An 18,880-nucleotide genomic window follows, 5' to 3' on the forward strand; every position below is an offset into this window, starting at 1 on the left:
GCATATTTTGGTAAAAAATATATGCCATCTTCATTTCAGTGGAATGGAAAGAGGTTATTGAGCACAGCCATGCTATTGTAGCATGCATGAAGGAATGCAGGAGAGCCTGGGGGCTAATATATGTTAATAGAGTCAACAAGTAGCTATGACTGGCAAGATTATTTTACTCCACAGAGGATGCTGCAGTAAGGTTTGTGCAACTGTAAGAAATCCGAGAACGAGTGCATGAAAGATTACTTGTAATATATGGATTTGTATGGTAGATGAGAATGTGCACCCAATTTGCCACTAAGCGATTTTTCTATTTTATGTTCAGCACAGAGTGTGAGTCACTATGGCTTTTTAACTGGAAATTTCTGCGTTCCGTTTCACAGTGTTTATGGGGCTACCTGCATTCATTTGACTACTTATGAAGTGATTGGATAATAGAACGTGCCCACATTACAGATTTACACAGAACATAATATGAATTCATCATAGAGCTCCACCCAAGAAACTGTCTGTTGGTTATGAAAACAAAAAATGGCAACAAACATTTCCTTACTTTCTTGTGCTGCCCCGCACATGCTGCTAATTAACTAATGTCTACGATGCAGACATTCTGTTCTTTCATTAGGGGTAAGTGCAAGTTGCCCTGACACAATGAACCTGCATTCATTGCCTACAAGCTACTGCATGTTGGAATTGGTGTTACAGCAGGCATGGCAAATGTTCTCCCCTACTTGTTTCTTGTACACCATATGAATCAGCATTTCATTTCATTGTTGTGTACCTGTTTAAGCTGTTACTGATTCAGAAAGGATGTAAGTGTTACCGATTGTGCAAAGTGTGAAAAGGCTATAGAAGCTGACTGTCGATCATTAATATGCAGTGACTGTTCGGGACAGTATCACCTAGGTTCCTGTTCTGGCGTGTCAGAATCTAGGTATAAATCTAAAGGGGACGACTATAAACAGTCTTGGAAATGTACGACGTGCCGTAAAACCAAGACCACTGCGTCCAGCTCTAGGGAACCCGATGACAGCACTGTCACGGCGCTTCTGCTCGACATAAAGGGGAAATTAGATGAGCTGCTTCCTCTCAAGAACACTGTAAATGATATGGAGGCTTTAATAAAGCACATGTCCGCCCAGTATGACAGCGTCCTCGCCTCCGTCGCAGAACACTCTGGCGAAATTAAGCAACTAAGGAACAGAGTCTCGAAACTTGAAGAAGTTAAAACAGACGTTGAACTCAGGAGAGTGTCTGCGGCTGTAAATGACCTTGAATACCACAGTCGAAAGCTAAACCTTGAAATTCATGGGCTGGCTTACCATGAGAATGAATGTCTTATAACCAGAATAAACGCCCTTGCTGCCAAACTGGAACTTGATCCTCTTAACGAGCAGACCGTCTCCGCCATTCACCGTCTTCATTCACAAAAAGATAAGACACCAGCCGTGCTCGTTCGCTTCACGCGACAGTCGACAAGGGAAAAATGGTTTGAAAAAAGGAAAATTATATCAAGGGTAGAACATGATACCTATATGTCCGAAAACCTAACCGGGTATAATAGATCGCTGCTCAAAGTTGCAAAGGAATGGGCACACGTAAACAATTTCAAATTTGTGTGGCATCGCAATGGAAGAATATTAGTCCGGAAAGCAGAACATGCCCATGTACATGTAATCAGGACCGCAACCGATCTCGAAAAGCTCAAAGTATGATCCTGAAGTGTTGTCCCTACGCTTTCCTGTTTCGACATGGCTTCTGTTGACTCGTTACCCCCGTCTGATTTTTTGCATTTTGTTGGACCAGACCATAAAAAATCCACACGATGCTTCCATCTCAACTGCCAGTCAGTGAGAAACAAGCATGACATGCTCGACCTTTTTTTCAGCAGCTTGAACTTTCAGTTTGATATCATTATGTTGTCTGAAACGTGGTATGACCAGCACTCGGTCGTATGGCAACTGCCTAAATATCAGTGCTTTACTAAAAACAGAGAAACGTCGCGAGGCGGTGGTGTCAGTGTGCTTGTCCGTGATAACATTGATGCAAAGTGCATCAATGAATTTTGCTGTATTACTGATGACTATGAAGTCCTAACAGTCGTGAGTGCTCGAACTGTCTACTCAGTTTTCTACCGTCCACCAAGCGGTAATTTAGACAATTTTTTCCAGTTTATTGAAAAGTTCTTCCTTTACGTCGGTGAATTGCAATTTAAACTCGTGTTGGGTGGTGATTTCAATGTCAATATGATGCTCGACAACTCCATGAAGCGAAATTTTGAGGCAGTTATATACGCACATGGCTGTTTCAATGTCATATCATCACCTACCAGAACTACTCATAATACATCTACGTGTATCGACCTATTTATTACAAACATTGCTTTGAGTAAGATTAAATCGGGAGTGTTTTCCTGTGGCCTTAGTGACCATATGCCTATATTTCTGAGCCTGAATCATGCATGTCAACGATCAACTGCTACCGATACCTTCGTACAAGTGATTACGCAGAATGCGTTAGAAAATTTCCATGCCGAATTAGGAAGCATCGACTGGACGGATGTTTATGCCACGCAAATACCGGATGTCGCATATGAAAGTTTCCTCAGGCTATTTTCCTCGTGCTATCGCAAATATTTCCCCTTTACTATTATGAAAAAGAAACCTTCCAGGATACGCAAGCCGTGGGTCACAAACAATCTTCTCCATCAAATAAAGAAAAAAAATTGCCTTTATGATAAGTTTATCAAGTCACGAGATCCGAACGACTGGACGGAGTTTAAACGTTTTCGCAATCGTCTCACGAACGAGCTTCGCAACGCGAAAAACCGTTATCATACTGACTTGTTTAACTCTTGTGAACGGGACAGCCAGAGGATATGGAAACAGCTAAATCTTCTGCGCAACCATACACCTATTTCCCAGTCACGTATTGACATTGTCAGTAACGGTGTTCAACTAACCGATGAGTCACTACCTGATGCATTCAATGATTTTCTAGTCGGTAATAATAATATTCCTGTATGCATGAGTGCCTGCGATTTCATAAGGACAAGTGTTGCAGACACGATATTCCTGCACCCGACCAATGAATCGGAGTTAATATGCCTGTTTTCTGGGCTGAGCAACAGCCGCAGTCTGGATGTAGATAATCTGCAGATAAAGCCAATTAAGTATGCCCTAGATATTGTTGCCCCATTGCTGGTATACATATACAATTTATGTCTCGATACCAGAGTCTTCCCGCATAAAATGCAAGTCGCTAAAGTAATCCCGTTATTCAAGCGTGGGGACACGACTCTTATGACAAATTACAGGCCCATATCCATTTTGCCAGTCTTCTCAAAAGGCCTGGAAAAGGTTATATTTAAACGTCTTTCTACATTTCTGGAAAATAAAAACCTCTTAACTGACTGTCAGTACGCCTTCCGTAAAAACCGGTCAACACAACTTGCCTTGTTGGATCAAAAAGAATTTATTCTCAAAAACATCGAAGAGTGCTTGCTCACACTTGCAGTGTTAATAGATTTTACAAAAGCTTTCGACTGCATTAATCAAGAACGTCTACTCAATAAATTGTTTAACTATGGAATTCGCGGCGTCGCCCTTGACTTAATTAGATCATATCTAAGCTCCAGAGTTCAGTTTACACACGTAAATAACCTGTCATCTCAGTTAAGGAACACATGGATAGGAGTGCCGCAAGGGAGCCTACTTGGCCCTCTACTTTTCAATATCTATGTTAATGATATTGTCAATATTGACAATGACACCAAATACATCATCTATGCTGATGGCACTACACTATTGTTTTCGTCTCACCATACCTCAGACTTGTTAAGGACTGCCAATGCAGTACTAGACAAACTACATGTGTGGTCCGTTAAAAATGGTCTCATAATTAACACTACTAAAACTAAAGCCATATTATTCCAAGCCAAGAACAAAAACGCTACGCTGCCTGCTGACATTACACTAAATTCGGAGAAAATTGAACTAGTGAGCTCAGTTAAGAGCCTAGGGATCATTTTCGACCACGATATGTCGTGGAATAGCCATATATTATCACTTGTCACTAAACTTTCACAGATAGTTGGACTGGTTTTCTCCCTTAGGTACCTTCCACGACATGTAAAAATGCTAACATATAACGCCCTTTTCATCAGTCATCTGAATTATTGCTCCCTTGTCTGGGGTACCACATCTGTCACAAATATAGGTAGACTATTCATAATTCAGAAAAAAATTCTCCGTGTGATATGTGATGTACCATGGGACTCCCCAAGTGAACCTCTTTTCCAAGAACTGAAAATACACAAAGTGCATGATTTGTACACTTACAGGTTAGTCCGTGCATACGTTAGAGAGTGTAAATCGAATAATTGCTGTATCCGTTCCATAGCTAACCTTAAACAGAACATACGCCATTATCAAACACGATCTCCAGAATATTGGCACGTAATGCACCAGCGCACTAATTATGGAAAGCAAATGATTGCTTATACGCTGCCTGTCCTGCTTAACACACTGATCGCCGTTGATATCGATCAGCACAATGCGTTGGCGGGCTAGTTGGTGCGAATCCATGAATAATTTGTTTAGCGCAAAACGACAGAGACAAGAAAGACGACAGGACAAGGCGCCTTGTCCTGTCGTCTTTCTTGTCTCTGTCGTTTTGCGCTAAACAAATTATTCATTGATATCGATGTTTTACAGTCTTCGTTAACTAGTCTGTATAATTATTATTGCTGCTAGAGCTGGTTTTATGCCTAATACTTTGTACTTGTAGATCACAATATTACTTTTGCAACACTATCTGCTGTTAGTACGTGTGACTGATCTGAGTGTCGTTTTTTTTTTCATACTGCTGATTTCTTAATATGCAAGCTAAGTAACTTGTTTTGGTTTATCAATGTTTGTGTTTATCAATTTGTGTTTGTTTCTTTTGCGTTAATTTATTCGCCCTTTTCTGCTTAATTGTTATCATTTCCATATGCACTGTTTTCCCCCCTGCTGCTGCCATAAAATGGGTTTTAGGACTTAGTCAAGCTACTGACGCAGCTTTTTTCCTCAAGACCTGTCCATATTCAAATGTATGTTGTATATGGGAATAAAGCACTTACTTACTTACTTAAAACGACTTACTACGTCAACCATTCCGCATGCAAGATCACTGCATTCATTGCAAAGCTTATTAGAGAGTTTTAGATCAGGGGGATGCAATCGTTGAGGCTCGAAGTACTAGGGGGCCTCAATACTTGCATCCCCTTAATCTAGATCTCTATAGTCACTTGATAATCTTGCTTTGCTTTGAGATGAAGTACACGTACTGTGCACCTGTTTGTTAGCCTATGCACTTCTCTTTCTTTTTAATGTGGCTGTGCATTAGCTAGCTAGGTTGTCACTACATGAATGAGATTAGGGCCATGCCCAACGCTATCAAATAACATTACTTTGCTATAGCTCACTGACTGTGCACGCTTCTTTTTTATCTAGGGAAAAGAATAAAAAGAGAATGCATGCATAAATGATGTTGACAGCAGCAAACGGTCTCAAGGCAATCATCCTTGATTGTCGCCATTGCTGAGAGAGCAAGCATGCCTGTATTCACTTTGACCACAGGTTGTACATTGTTTATATGCTGATAGAGGTATGAATAAATAGTGAAGGGGCAGCAGATTGGTGACCCAGGCCTTTATGCATGGGCATTGCTGCCTTGCGTGCCCTGTAAACCTCTGTCATCTCTTAAGGCATGAATGACATAACACTACTTCTATGGGCAGGGACATTTTTAGCACCAACAAGAAATATAAACATTAGGTGAATTCACGCCTTAATGGGATGTCTTTTCAGCAATATGAATTAATATTTGTTTTCATGCAAACATTCTTCTCTTGAAAACATATCTGACAAGCATCTCTGCCTGAAGAAGTAACTGTGATATGTACAGATCACTTTTATGTATGTCATAATTATAATAAATTGCTCAAGACGTACTGATGGCTAGTTGTTTAGTCATGACTTAACATGGCAGTGCACTTTGAAATAATGACGTAACATAGAATGAACAAATGCTAGCTCTGTGCGCTCCTGTACATTCATTCGGTCTTACATCATGTAAGCAATTGTAGGCTCACTATTAACTTGACAGCTACTAAAGAGACCTCAGCAGCAAAGTGCAACTAAATCAACAAGCCACTGTTGATGATTCACATGCGTTCTCGGTGACGAAGTGACTTGCCAATCAACACTGCTGTATTCCGCGATAATAGAACCATCTGTATAGGAGTATGTTATTAGATAATGCTGCGGCGCTTCAGCAGGCTATGCTGTTGCTGTGACAGATCCCTTGCTCATTGGCTTAGATACACCTGTGTGTTCGTGTATGCGCGTTCTTCCAAGCTGTTACGTACAGGGTCTGGCCCCATCCGTGAAAGGAATGGGCATTGGTTGGTGGCAGAAAATAGACCGAATTTATTTTCTACAAGAGATGCAGATGAGAGCCGCATGTGTTCGAGGGGGCAAACTCTCGATCCCTGTCTAGTGGCCGAGACGCTGGGGGTGATGGAGAATTCTTGGAACTCGACTTGGGGCAGGGTCGCTTCCTGTTTCGTCTGCACTGGTGCCTTGTCTAGCCGAGGAGTGGTGGTGCATCACTTGTACACAACATTTTCCTCCCTTCTCAGATGGAGTCGCCGTAGTGATCCGGAGGGTGTCGTTCCCGCAGCGGGCATGACTCTGCAGTTGTGTTTGGCACGGTCTCAGGGGCAGTGCCAATCTCTGGTTTGGTCACCGATGATTGCGAAGGCTTCAGCATTCCTGAGAGAGTGGCCTCTGACGACGTGGAGTTATCTGCTTTTATCCCAAGCATAAATGGGAGCGGGACACTGCTCGCGGTTAGCGTACAGCCCTTATCCTGTGTCGCCAAATCTTCTGTGGGGTGTCTCAAAACACCGGGCTTGATGTGGTCACATTGTCATCGCACTAACCTGTTGGGGCCTTTAATGAGCCACGATCTGTGGCCTAGCTTTTCCAAAACCGTTCCCTCTGTCCAGATCGGATTCCCTCCGAAGTTTCGAAAGAAAACTGCTTGTCCGACAGCGAGTACTCTCGACTTTGTGTCCCTGTTGCAGTTAGTATGGATTTTGTTCACTTTTGCTTGGGGCTGAATGCACGTGAGAGCTGTATCCAGCTCACGCCCGAACCCAAGTGCAGCTGGCATTTCACCCGTTGATGTGCAGGTGGTGTGTTGCTCTAGAAAAACTGGGCCAGCTTACACGCGAATGTTCCGTCCTTGTTTTTGGCTAATGCTCGTTTTGTTTCAAAAGCCATCCTTTCTGCTTTGCAATTTGTTGTAGGATGGTACGGTGTGCTTGTTACGTGGGTCACCCCATTCTTCTTTAGGAAGCTCTCAACTTGTACTGAAACGAAGCATGGCCCGTTATCAGTCACAAGCTTTTTGGGGAGCCCAAAAGCTGCGAAAAGGTTCCGGAGTTCCTCAATCAATGTGGCAGACTGTGTATTATGCATGGAGCACACTTCCAACAGTTTGCTGTATGTGTCCACAACAATAAGCCAGCATTCTGGCTTCTATGGGACCAACGAAGTCTGCGTGAACTGTGTCCCAAGGCGTTCTGGTGCGTTCCCATTTGGGCACTGGTGCCCTTTGGTGTTGACAACAAGTTGCACAGTTTCTAGTGAGCCGTTCGATATCTGCGTCAATGCCTGCCCAACAAAATTACCTTCGTGCACATGCCTTCATGACCACAATTATATGGTGGTTTGCAGGTGCGAGTTTAAGAGGGTAGTTTCTCGCCTTTGTTTTGGAGTTACCATCCGGGAGCCTCTAACAAGGTACCCTTCCTGCGCTGGAAGCTCAGTCTCCAGTTTCCAGCACGATGAAAACTGTTCTTTTGGCAGTTTATGAACTTCACCGTTTGAAACAACCTCCAGCACTTGGGACAGAACTGAGTCCTCTCGAGTCATTTGTGCTAGTTGACACGGTGAAAGCTCGAAGCTGAGCATGGTAGCCAATATGAGCACGTCTCTTGGGGTATAAGGTTCAACTTGTGCCGGTAGTGGAAGTCAGCTTAGAGTGTCCGCATTTTGGTGCAGTAGGCCAGGCCTGTACAGCAACTTGCAATCGTACGTTGCTAGTTTAAGGCACCATCGCGTGATTCTTGATGAAAGGACCCGGGGTACTTGCTTTGTTTCACTCACGATTCTAATCAATGCCTGGCGATCTGTTATGGTCACATGCCGGCCAGCTATGTACTTATGAAAATGACTGATGCTGTAGATTACTGCTGCACTTTCTTTGTTGAGCTGGAAGTAGCTTTTGTCGGCACTTCCCAGTGTTCATGAACTGAATGCAATGGGCGCCTCTCGGCAAATAGCACCTTCCCGAGCGAGGACGGCCTCAACGCCGTACGGCGATGCGTCCACAGACAAAAGAAGGGGCTTCGTCCCGTCGTAGTGAGCGAGTACTGTAGATGCACGAATCATCTCCTTAAGTGCCTCGATCGAAATTGGCTTGATGCTTGCTCTTCCACTTCCAGGGCTTGTTTTTCTCTAGGAGCCTATACAATTCCACCACGACCATTGCTCTGTTCTCCAAAATGCAGTCGTCAAATGAAATAAGACCCAGAAAAGCCCTTAGGGATGTCTTGTCAGATGATTTGGGTGCTTGAAGTATAGCCTCAACCTTTTTCTCGGTGTTGCAAACACCACTGCCATCAATTCGATGTCCCAGAAATTAAACTGACGTAATTCCGAACCTGCACTTTTCTTTCTTGAGGCGTAAGCCTTTCTCAATTAGTCTCGACAGAACCTGATTCAGACGCTGTGCGTGCTCATTTGCACTATTCCCGTTGACAATGATGTCGTCAAGGTGAACACTCACCCCTGGAATTCCAGGTATCTTTGTCTCCCTCAGGCACTGGAAGATAGCTGGTGCAGCGGAAATTCAGAACGGGTGGCATTCCACCCTGAATAGTCGTTTTGTGGTGTTCACTGTGAGCAGTGCTGCTGTTTCTTCATCAACTTTCAGTTGTTGATATGCTTGATAAAAATCCAACATTGAGAAGAGGGTTCCACCATGTAGGTTTGCAAACACTTCATCTGTAGTTGGTAGTGGGTAAGGTGCCTTCTTCGCTGCTGCATTAACAGTAACAGTATTAACAGTACTCCTGTAGTCACCACAGACATTGAGTGTACCGTCGGTCTTCTGAACAAGTACCAATGGGGTTGCCCATTTGGTATGCTGCGTTGGTTTTAGGATGCCTTGGCGCTGTAGATGGTCAAGCTTATGTTCCATAAGCGCCTGCAGCGCCACCCAAAATCGGACGAGCCTTGCAAAACATTGCTGTCGCACCGTCTTCAAGTTCCAGGTGAACTAAAGGACCTGTATAGCTTCCAATGTCTTCCTTGATGACATCTGGGTGTCATCCCACGACCTCTGTAATTTCTAGTGCTGGCTCTCCAACGTGGTTGATCCCCTTCATCTGAACTTGAAGTGCCAAAAACCAATCTCTTCCTAGGAGGTTGCACCCGGTGCCCTTCATAACCAACAATGGCAGCAGATAGTCCTTTGATCTCAACATCACATGAACTTGTGCGGAGCCCAGGACGTGTAATTGTTTACCTGACCATGTGCACAAATCGAGCGGCTCGCATGAAAGCCACAGAGTGTTTTTCTTCCACCTTCTGTAATCCGTGTCCTCGCTTATCAGGGAGCATGCCGTACCTGTCTTTCCCTCTTTCCTGGCTTTCCCTCCACTATCAAGTCCACGAGGAACTTGGGGCAGTGTGTACGTACACTATCTGTGTGCAGCTTGCAGCAGGATTTGCTGACAGGTGGTGGTTTGACACTGTGTGCCCATAGCTGCTAGTTGTCGGAGCGTGGTTCCGTGTTTTTCTTTTTCTTTGAGATGCAGGCATGCTTGACGTGACCTTCCTTGGAGCAGAAACGGCACTCGGCTGTCTTGAATTTGCATGTTTCAGGGTCGTGCAAGCCGTCGCATCGATAGCAATGTCGCGCTGACGTATGCTTGCCTCCTGGCTTGATTTGCGACGCCCTGTTAATTTCCCCCGAGTTTGCCACTCCTTTGATATCTTGCTGATGCCTTGACGCACTTCCCGCTGACAAGATTAAGTCCACAGCGCATTGAAATGTCAGGCTTTTTCTGCGAACAGTCTCTGCGGAAGATGTTCGATCGTCTCAGACGCCGCGGACGAACCTGTCCCGCAGCATCACATCTTGGGACGGCATAGTTGAGTTCGCCGCTGAAGCGGTCGTTTGGGTGTCAGGTGACGTGGTCGATATTGTAGCCGAAGGCAGCGCTCCGAAGTTGCAGTCGGCTGTCAAGGTTCCGAGGGCCGCAGCGTAGCTGCTGATCAACTCGTCTGGCCGTTGGTCGGGTCTTTGAAACACGTGCTGGCTCTAAAGCTCGGATGTCCTGTTGTCGAAGTGCCGCCTAAGAAGTGTCACTGAATCATTTAAGTTGACTTCCGCCGGGACCTTCGGCGCTATCAGCGCGCGCACACGGTGTTCGAAAGTGTCGGCTCAACAAAACGTGAGAAGTGCCCGCTTCGTCGCTGACGTCGCTCGCCACGAAGTGAAATCGAGGCGCTAGATCCACGATTCCCGTGATTTGCCCGAGAAAGGCTTGACGGCGCCGTGCATTCGTCCTGTAGCCACGGCCTTAACTTCGAAAAATTATCCGCTTCGCAATTTTTGCCTCATCGCCTGAGTTACGTACGGGGTCTGGCGCCATCCGTGAAAGGATTGCGCATCGGTTGGCGGCAGAAAACAGACTACGTTTATTTTCTACAGAAGACGCAGGTGAGAGCTGCATGTGTTCGAGGGGGCAAACTCTGGGTCCCTGTCCGGTAGCCGAGACGCTGAGGGCGACGACGAAGGATTATCAGAACTCGACTCGGGATGGGGTCGCATCCCGTTACTTTCGCGCTGGTGCTTCGACCAGCCGAGGAGCGATGGTGCGTCGCTTGTCCACAACACAAGCTTTCGCTAGCACATCTACAAAAACCGAGCACATAGTGACGTATGTTGTCGCTACAGTATGCGGTAGCAATAAACAAATAACAAAAAAGCGGCGCAGGTAAGACGACTGCACAGTGTTCCAAAGGTGGGTCACCACGTCAATGCCCCACATGCAGCACAGAATGTGACAGTGCAAGAGTCGCGTTTTCACCATGATGCGGAAGCTTCAACCTACATCAGCAAAAATATGCTAGTGTCGTCTGCTGTTGGCGACAGTTGCCGACTTCGAACAGTGTTGCTCTGCGCACTGCCGAATGTTTGCCAGCTTTCAACAGACGTCGCGTCCCCAAACCGAAGTGCGGATGCAGGCGCATTCGAACCGCTCGAGCTAACTAATAAAAAAATAACTAATAATACAGCAAACGTAATAACAAAATCCTGGCACGGTGCGAAATATTGCTGGTCGCCAGCACTCGAGGCTGCCAACTCGCTGATGCATGTTGCCAGTTGCTGGTTACCTATTTGGACAACCAGAGGGCGCATGCGAACCGCGCCGCATCATGCGGTTTCAGCGTAAATGCAATTTTGTGACCGATCGCGACGACCGTCCGTTTTTCACTAACCGCATGCATGGGGTGCGGCGTGCGGCGATGGGCGGTTTGAGCGTAAATCGGCAATGCCGGCCGACCCGAGGCGGAGGTGCAGTTAGCCATTAAGGGGTCCACATACACAGCTGCGCTGGTCATCCTTCTTCCCAGAGTGGAAGGTCACTGAGATTTTTTTCAAACTAAAACGCGTTATTTCAGAAGCCGTTGTTTAACTGCACAATTTTAGAAAGTGTTTGTACCATTACTTTAAAGCGTGTCTAGCGCGGACACCAAGAAGCGAAGCATTGGTGCAGTCTCACACATGTATTTAGAAGACGGCAGCATTTTGAGTTTCATTTAGTCCGTGAAGTACTTAGAAATAAGCGCGAATTTTCTTGTAGTTATGATCACTTAATTTACGCAAGATATTTTTATTTAATTCTTTATAGCATGTCCTTTATGGGCAAGAGAAAGAAAATGTTATAGCGTGAGTCACACGAATGAGTTTTGAGTGCAAAGTGAGAGCCACTTTGATAGTATACCCGTAAAGTCGATGTGGCTCTTAGTGGCACTAGTACGTGCGTTAATAACGGACGCAGAGTACGAACAGACTGTTTATCGCGTTTGTGCTGCGTATGATGCTTCAGTTATCATTTATGTAGAACATGCTTGTGTACCTTACATTTCATCTTATGCAACGCGACAGTCTGGCTTAGTTGAACCCAGAGGAACATGAGAGCTCGCTATGTCAGCACAAAATCTTGGGTCAAATTATTGGGTAAAGCGAAGCCTGGTGTATTTAAGTGGAATTCAACCTCTTGCGCACCATGTGGTGTTTTGTCAGTGGGAATGACTCTACAGAGGTTGCAATAAGCTGGTGAAATCTTAGTCTAATTTCAATATTGTGGGCTTCAGGGAAGGTTTGCTGATTTGATGGCTGCTTTAGTGCTTCAATTTAATTGGAGAAGGCAGGTGCGTATATTGGTTTCGTATAGTTGATGGCTCTCGGTGCGAGCACGGTGCTTTTCTATGCTCTGTGGTTGTGCGTGTGCTTTTGTGTTCCCATTTCTCATTGTGGCCAAGGACTACCATGACTAAGTTGGTACAACTTCGAGCCGCCCCTCGTTCTGCAGCCGCTCACGTTATCACCTCCATTAACGAGTGCCTCATATTCCGGCAGAGCCCGCCTAAGTTGCTGATTTCCGACCGTGGCACGGCATTTATGTCGCGTGCCCTCAAAACTTTCTTCTTTAAACATGGAATACGACTCGTTGCAGCGTGCCCTCAACATCCACAAGTAAATGGACAGGTCGACCGCACCAACCGAACCATAAAAGACGTCATTTCTCCCTACGTCTCTCCCACCCACGATGGCTGGGATGATTACGCCACTGCGGCAGTTTTTGCTCTAAACACGTCCCAACAGGAGGTCAGTCGCACCATGCCGTTTCAGCAGCTCTGCAGGAGGACATCAGTTTGACCACAAGAACATCTTTTTGACTTCCACACGTCTCTACAAGAACACCCCGCAATATTGGATTCTAGCGAGACCCTGCAACAAATGCTCCTCCGAACTAGGCTAGCAATAGTGCACCACCAAGCGCAGTTCAATACGTCTCCTCAAAAAAAGACGTGCTCGCTCGTTCCAACCGGGCGATTTAGCCATGGTTCGACGGGCACTGCGGTTACCACGACACTGCGAAATATTCTTAACCGTTTTTCTGGCCCTTGTTGTGAAAGCTCTGGGTCATGTGACGTTTGGTTTCACCGCGATTCCCGAACTTGGCGACAACCATCGCAAACGCACTTTTCCTACTCATACAAGCCAGATGAAGGTTTACGGCCCTCGCAAACCTGTACTGAACTCCTGTCTTACTCTTGTACGAAATTGAAAGGAGACGGTGTGGCTAGTGTAACGGCAACGAGGAATGCTACTAGTGGAAGAAGAGGAAGAGAAGTGCAAGCAGAAGGACAGAGTATCAGTGGGTCAGCGGAATAGTTCGTTTATGGAACGACTGAGATTTGGGCGGGTCGCCGACCGCTTGGAGCCCGTTCAAGGCGCCCGACTCCCGTTGCATACGTAGTCACAATACAGTTGACATCTACATTAAGTAAATTTTAATTTTCCCAAGTTCCAGTTAGCACTTATGTTTGAAATTATCTACCTCAAAATTATCATTATTTCTTTTTATTTATTGTACCCTTGCACCACCCGATTCTCGGCCGATACACCAGGGAAGGTTTCGCCCAGGTCACTGAAGAACAAAAACTTCTCATATGCTTGGTTTTGGCATATCCGGTCGGCAAAGGCAAAATTTTATGGTGTCTCAAACTGTCCGAGTGCACCAGAATTTTGACAGTTTTGGTTGGCGCTGAAGAGTTATGGCATCCATTTTCGGCAATTAGGAATTACAATAAACATCATCAGCAGCAGCAGCAGCCTATTTCATGTCCAGTGCAGGACGAAGGCCTCTCCCTGCGATCTCCAATTACCCCTGTCCTGCACCAACCGATTCCAAGAAGCACCCGCGAATTTCCTAATTTCACCGCTCCCCCTATAGTCTTCTGCCCTCCTCGACAGCGTTTCCCTTCTCTTGGTACCCATTCTGTAACCCTAATGGTCCAACGGTTATCTAGTCTGCGGATTACATGACCTGCCCAGGTCCATTTTTTTCTCTTAATGTCCATTAGAATATTGGCTATACCCGTTTGCTGTCTGATCCAAACCGCTCTCTTTCTGTCTCTCAACGTTATGCCTAGCAATCTTCCTGTCATCGATCTTTGCGCGGTCCTTAACTTGGTCTCAAGCTTCTTTGTCAATCTCCAAGTCTCTGGCCCATATGTCAGCACCGGTAAAATACACTTTCGGTACACCTTCCTTTTCAATGATACTGGTAGGCTTCCAGTCAGGAGCTGACAGTGTCTGCCGTATACGATCCAACCCATTTTTATTCTTTTATGAATTTGCTTCTCATGATCAGGGTTTCCTCTCATTATTGACCTAGGTAAACGTACTCCCTCACAGACTCTAGAGGCTGTGATGTTACCTATTGTTACCTTGCCCGGCTATTCATCATTATCTTTCTCTTCTGCATATTAATTTTCAACCCCACTCTTACACGCCCTCTGTTAAGATCCTCAATCATTTGTTGCAAGTCGTCTGCTATGTTGCTGAATAGAACAATGTCATCGGCAAACCAAAGGTTGCCGAGATATACGCCATCGAACTTTACTCCTAAGCCTTCTCAGTTTAATAGCTTGAATACTTCTTCCAAACACGCAGAGAATAGTATTGGAGAGATTGTGCCTGCCTGCCTGAGCCCTTTCTTTATAGGTATCTTCCTACTTTGCTTCTGTAGAATTAAGGCAGCTGTGGAACCTATGTAGATATTTTCTAAGGTATTTACGTAAGCGACCTGTACTCATTGATTGCGTAATGCATCTATGACTGCTGGTACCTCTAATGAATCAAATGTCTTTTCGCAATCTATGAAAGCCATATAGAGAGGCTTATTGTACTCTGCGGATTCCTCGATTACCTGATTAATGGCATGGATGTGATGCATTGTAGGGTATCCTTTCCTGAAGCCAGCCTGTTCCCTTGGTTGACTAAGGTCCAGTGTTGCCCTTATTCTGGAGGAGGTTATATTGGTGAATATTTTATATAATACTGGGAGTAAGCTAATGAGCCTACAATTTTTGAATTTTTTAATGTGTCCGTTTTTGTAGATTAGTATAATGCTTGCATTGTTCCAGTTTTCTGGGACCCTTGCAGTCGATAGACACTTCGTACAAACGTCGGCCTACAATAACTAATTTCAGCCTAAAAAATAATAGCGGCTTTTTGTGCGATGTTTGATCGAAGCTTTATTTCCGGTGTGTAACACCGCCCTCCCCACGTGGGAAGAAACCATCTGAGCTACCTTTATAGAGCACAAACTTTTCCAACTGTATTACATAGAAGCAGCCCGCGTAGAAAAAATTCTGCGAATCCGCAGTGCCGGCGTCGATATATATTTAGCCGTTGCAATATTTCCACGTTCTTTTTCTTTTTTTCAGTTCTGCCCTTCCGCCACAAGCACACACACCAGTACACAGCTGGGCCACATCGTAGCCGCAGCAATGACAAATGCAGGCGAGCATGACGGGGGAAAATTTCGCCACCGCACCACGAATGCAATCATTACGGGCGATTTATGTCACGTGACAGTCAGTGGAGCGCCGCCAGGTGTCTTATTGCATAAAAGTTCCCAGCGGAGTGACAACGTGGCTTCAGTCCATTGCTGCCGGAACGCTGCCACAGTTCATCGAAGTTTATTATTCCTATTCCCTGCTGTTGCTGCTTTATCACAATTGAAAGGCGGACAGTACCGTGCCTGTTACGGTAAGCTTAAGGGCTTGATACTTCAATATAAAGTATGTTGTCTTGTTGCTAAAAGCAGTTAAGTGCTAGTTAGCGCTAAAAGCCGAGCAAGCGTGAACGTTCTGCAATACATTGCGCATCAGTAGGCCTCGCAAGTCCTGATAGACGTCAGCTTAAGTGTGATAAACTACACGTAATACGGCATAATGCGTTCCATTCAATCGTGACAACGTCTAGTCCAAGAAGCAAAAGTGCAGCCGATAATACGCGCCTCTGAGCGCGCCGAGCGCGGGGTTAAATCCAGCTGGGCGCGACGGCGGTGCCACACTGTGCCCCTTCGATCACCCTGGGACATGCGACTTCTGGACGATTGGGCAAAAGCGGTGCATCCCCAGCGGCACATGTACTGAGTGGCTACATAAAATAAAGCAAATCGAATAATCTGCGAAACATAGTTCCCCATTCTTTTAAGAAATCGATGTGCTTTTAGAGATTCGTATAGTGGGACCTGTCCATTCTGGAGAATTGGCCAAGAACAGGCACGTACCCAGTGGCACATATACTGAGTGGCTTAATCAAGGAAAAGTAAGTAAATCGAAGAAGAATGCGTTCAACATAGTTTGCCATTCCACCTTTTGCCAGTTTTCACCGCCGGTACGAAGGCGCTGATGCAAAAGGCACTTGCTCTCATGCAACCGAATTTGGGGCTGCGTTCTTCACCGAAGTGCGTCTTTAAGACGCGCATGGTTTCGCGCGAGAGCTGTAGAGTACTACCACATGGACAACGGGGTACGCCCACATGGGGCACGGGGTACGCGTCTCGCTAAGCCGTACGCGCCTCCGAGTCCGTACGCGCGCGACGAAGGCAAGGAGCGCGCAGCCACACGATTTGTATACAAGTCAGCACTTCATTGCGCGTAGCAGTGCTGCTAGATCACCGTCGAGTGAAACGTTCGTGTTTGTATTTGAGGAAAGTTCATTCTTAACTTGTGCAGAAGAGTTGGGCGATCGCAATCGAGAAATATTATCCCGATCGAGCTCGATCGCGATAGACAGTGCGCCACATATGACAGCCGTATAAAACGTTGCCACTTTGTAGTGGCGGTCGTCGAAAACCTGATCTTCAGGTCAAGAGCGTCGTCTTTTATACACGACTCGACGAAGCTTCCAGCGTAGTCGCTTGTGCCCGCGTGCATTCCACAAACTGCCACACAATTGGCAGCGCACATACAATCAGATTCGGTGACAACAAAGAAATGCATAGAACCATCGATAACACGCGAGAAACTTCCGATTACATGCGAGCGCGTCCTGCGGCAAGCGATAACATTTACATATGGTAGCCGGCAAAAACGGTCACCGGAGAGAGATAAACAAGTACACGCGCCAATAGAGACTCTTACATATAGATTAGGGGACGGAAGCGTAGGAGCCCGCTAGCATTTGGGGCCACGGTACAGCGCATGCGCAGCACCGTGGCCCCAAGCGCTAGCGGGCTCCAACGTTTGCGTCCCCCTAACCTAAGCTCTCTAATGGACCGTTTTAGCAGAACATTTCTGATGGCCCGCTCCGCTCTCGCATTCCCGCTCACAGTTAGTGGAACGGCGTACGAAGGATCAGTTTTAGCGGAGCGCCCGGCTGCGTCCAAAAGGCATGTGTTCGCTTGCCGCGCCACCTTGCCGCAGTAGATAAAACTGCTATAAACATACTACTGACACGTGTACTTGTATATCTCTATCGGGCGACCACGTGTCACCGCCTAACAAATGTTGTAGCACAGCGCAGGACGCGCCTGCATGCATCAGAAGCTTCTCGAAAGTTATCGATGGTTCTATCTGAAGTTGTATGAATTGCCACAATAAAATATTATTTTTTCATTACTCAAGTGTTTCAAGGCATGTCGCGCAATACATTGCACTTTCATTTGTTATAGATGTAATCCTTACATTAACAAAGCCGTTACGCTGCGTTGTAGCCAAGGCAAGGTCTTTTGCCGTGTCGATACATTTAACACGTGGTCTGCATTCACAAACGTGCACACATGCGACAAACGTGTTGTTCATCTTCGATTTACGCCTCCGCTGTTCTCCCAGAGTTTCGGTGCATCGCACTATTAGAGCAAGAAGACATGCAAGCGTCTTGCGTCTTGCAATACCCGGTGCTACTGAATCAACTTAAATGGGAGGCAGTTTGCTGTGTGAAGATCTTTGCAGCACGCGAAGAGACCCGCTTTCGGCCAACGGACTTCTGAACACGGATACCATGGATGCTGGTGTATTTAGGTCGTATTTCCGATTCGAAAAAAAAATGACATATTGAGGCTTCATAATGCCTTAAGGATGCCAGATGTCATCACAACAGCTCAACGAGTGACTGTGCCAGGAGACGAGTTTGTGCATTACGCTACGCCGGCTCTCGTACCCCAATAGGCTGTGCGATCTAGAGCACCTTTTTAGCAGACATTGTTCGGTTATATCACCAGTGACAAATATCGTTCTTTCACACATCGAAAGTAACTTCAAGCACCTCTTGAAGGACGCGAACAGTCACTCCTGGCTCGACATCGCTACCTTAGCGAAAATTTCACAGGTAAATATCAGACATTTGGGTTCGTCGCCCGTGTTTATTTATTGATATTTTTTTCACACGTAAACTTTGCAGGCCGTGCATTCCAATAGTGCACCCCTGGCTAATTGTTGGGGCTTCATCGACGGCACCGCGAGGGCTATCGGCCGCCCGTCGACAAATCAAAAGATGTTTTTTCTCCGGGCACAAGCGCACCCATGCTGTAAAATACCAGTCCATCATGTGTCCAAATGACATAATCTGCCAGCTAAATAGACCGTACTTTGGCAGCAGAATGATGCAGGTGAGTTGATACAATAGAGACGAGAGTTCCTGTTCTCAAGTCGTTACTAGACGTGATCGACGCAGCCGT

General features: G+C 45.9%; 1 protein-coding gene across 3 annotated transcripts in view; it reads left to right on the top strand.

Moving 5' to 3' along the window:
* The window catches only part of LOC126544291 (juvenile hormone acid O-methyltransferase-like), a 177,196-nt gene that overhangs the window by 18,719 nt on the left and 139,597 nt on the right, over positions 1–18,880 (top strand). For 2 of the 3 annotated variants that reach the window (XM_055062514.2, XM_055062513.2), the window contains exon 3: positions 15,639–15,963. In XM_055062514.2, coding sequence (XP_054918489.1) covers positions 15,639–15,963 — 325 coding nt within the window. Of the gene's footprint in view, positions 1–15,587; positions 15,964–18,880 lie in introns of those variants that run through there. The other variant, XM_050191551.3, reaches the window with a different exon arrangement.

Source organism: Dermacentor andersoni, chromosome 10 (assembly GCF_023375885.2).
Source record: "Dermacentor andersoni chromosome 10, qqDerAnde1_hic_scaffold, whole genome shotgun sequence".
Classification (NCBI taxonomy): Eukaryota; Metazoa; Arthropoda; class Arachnida; order Ixodida; family Ixodidae; genus Dermacentor; species Dermacentor andersoni.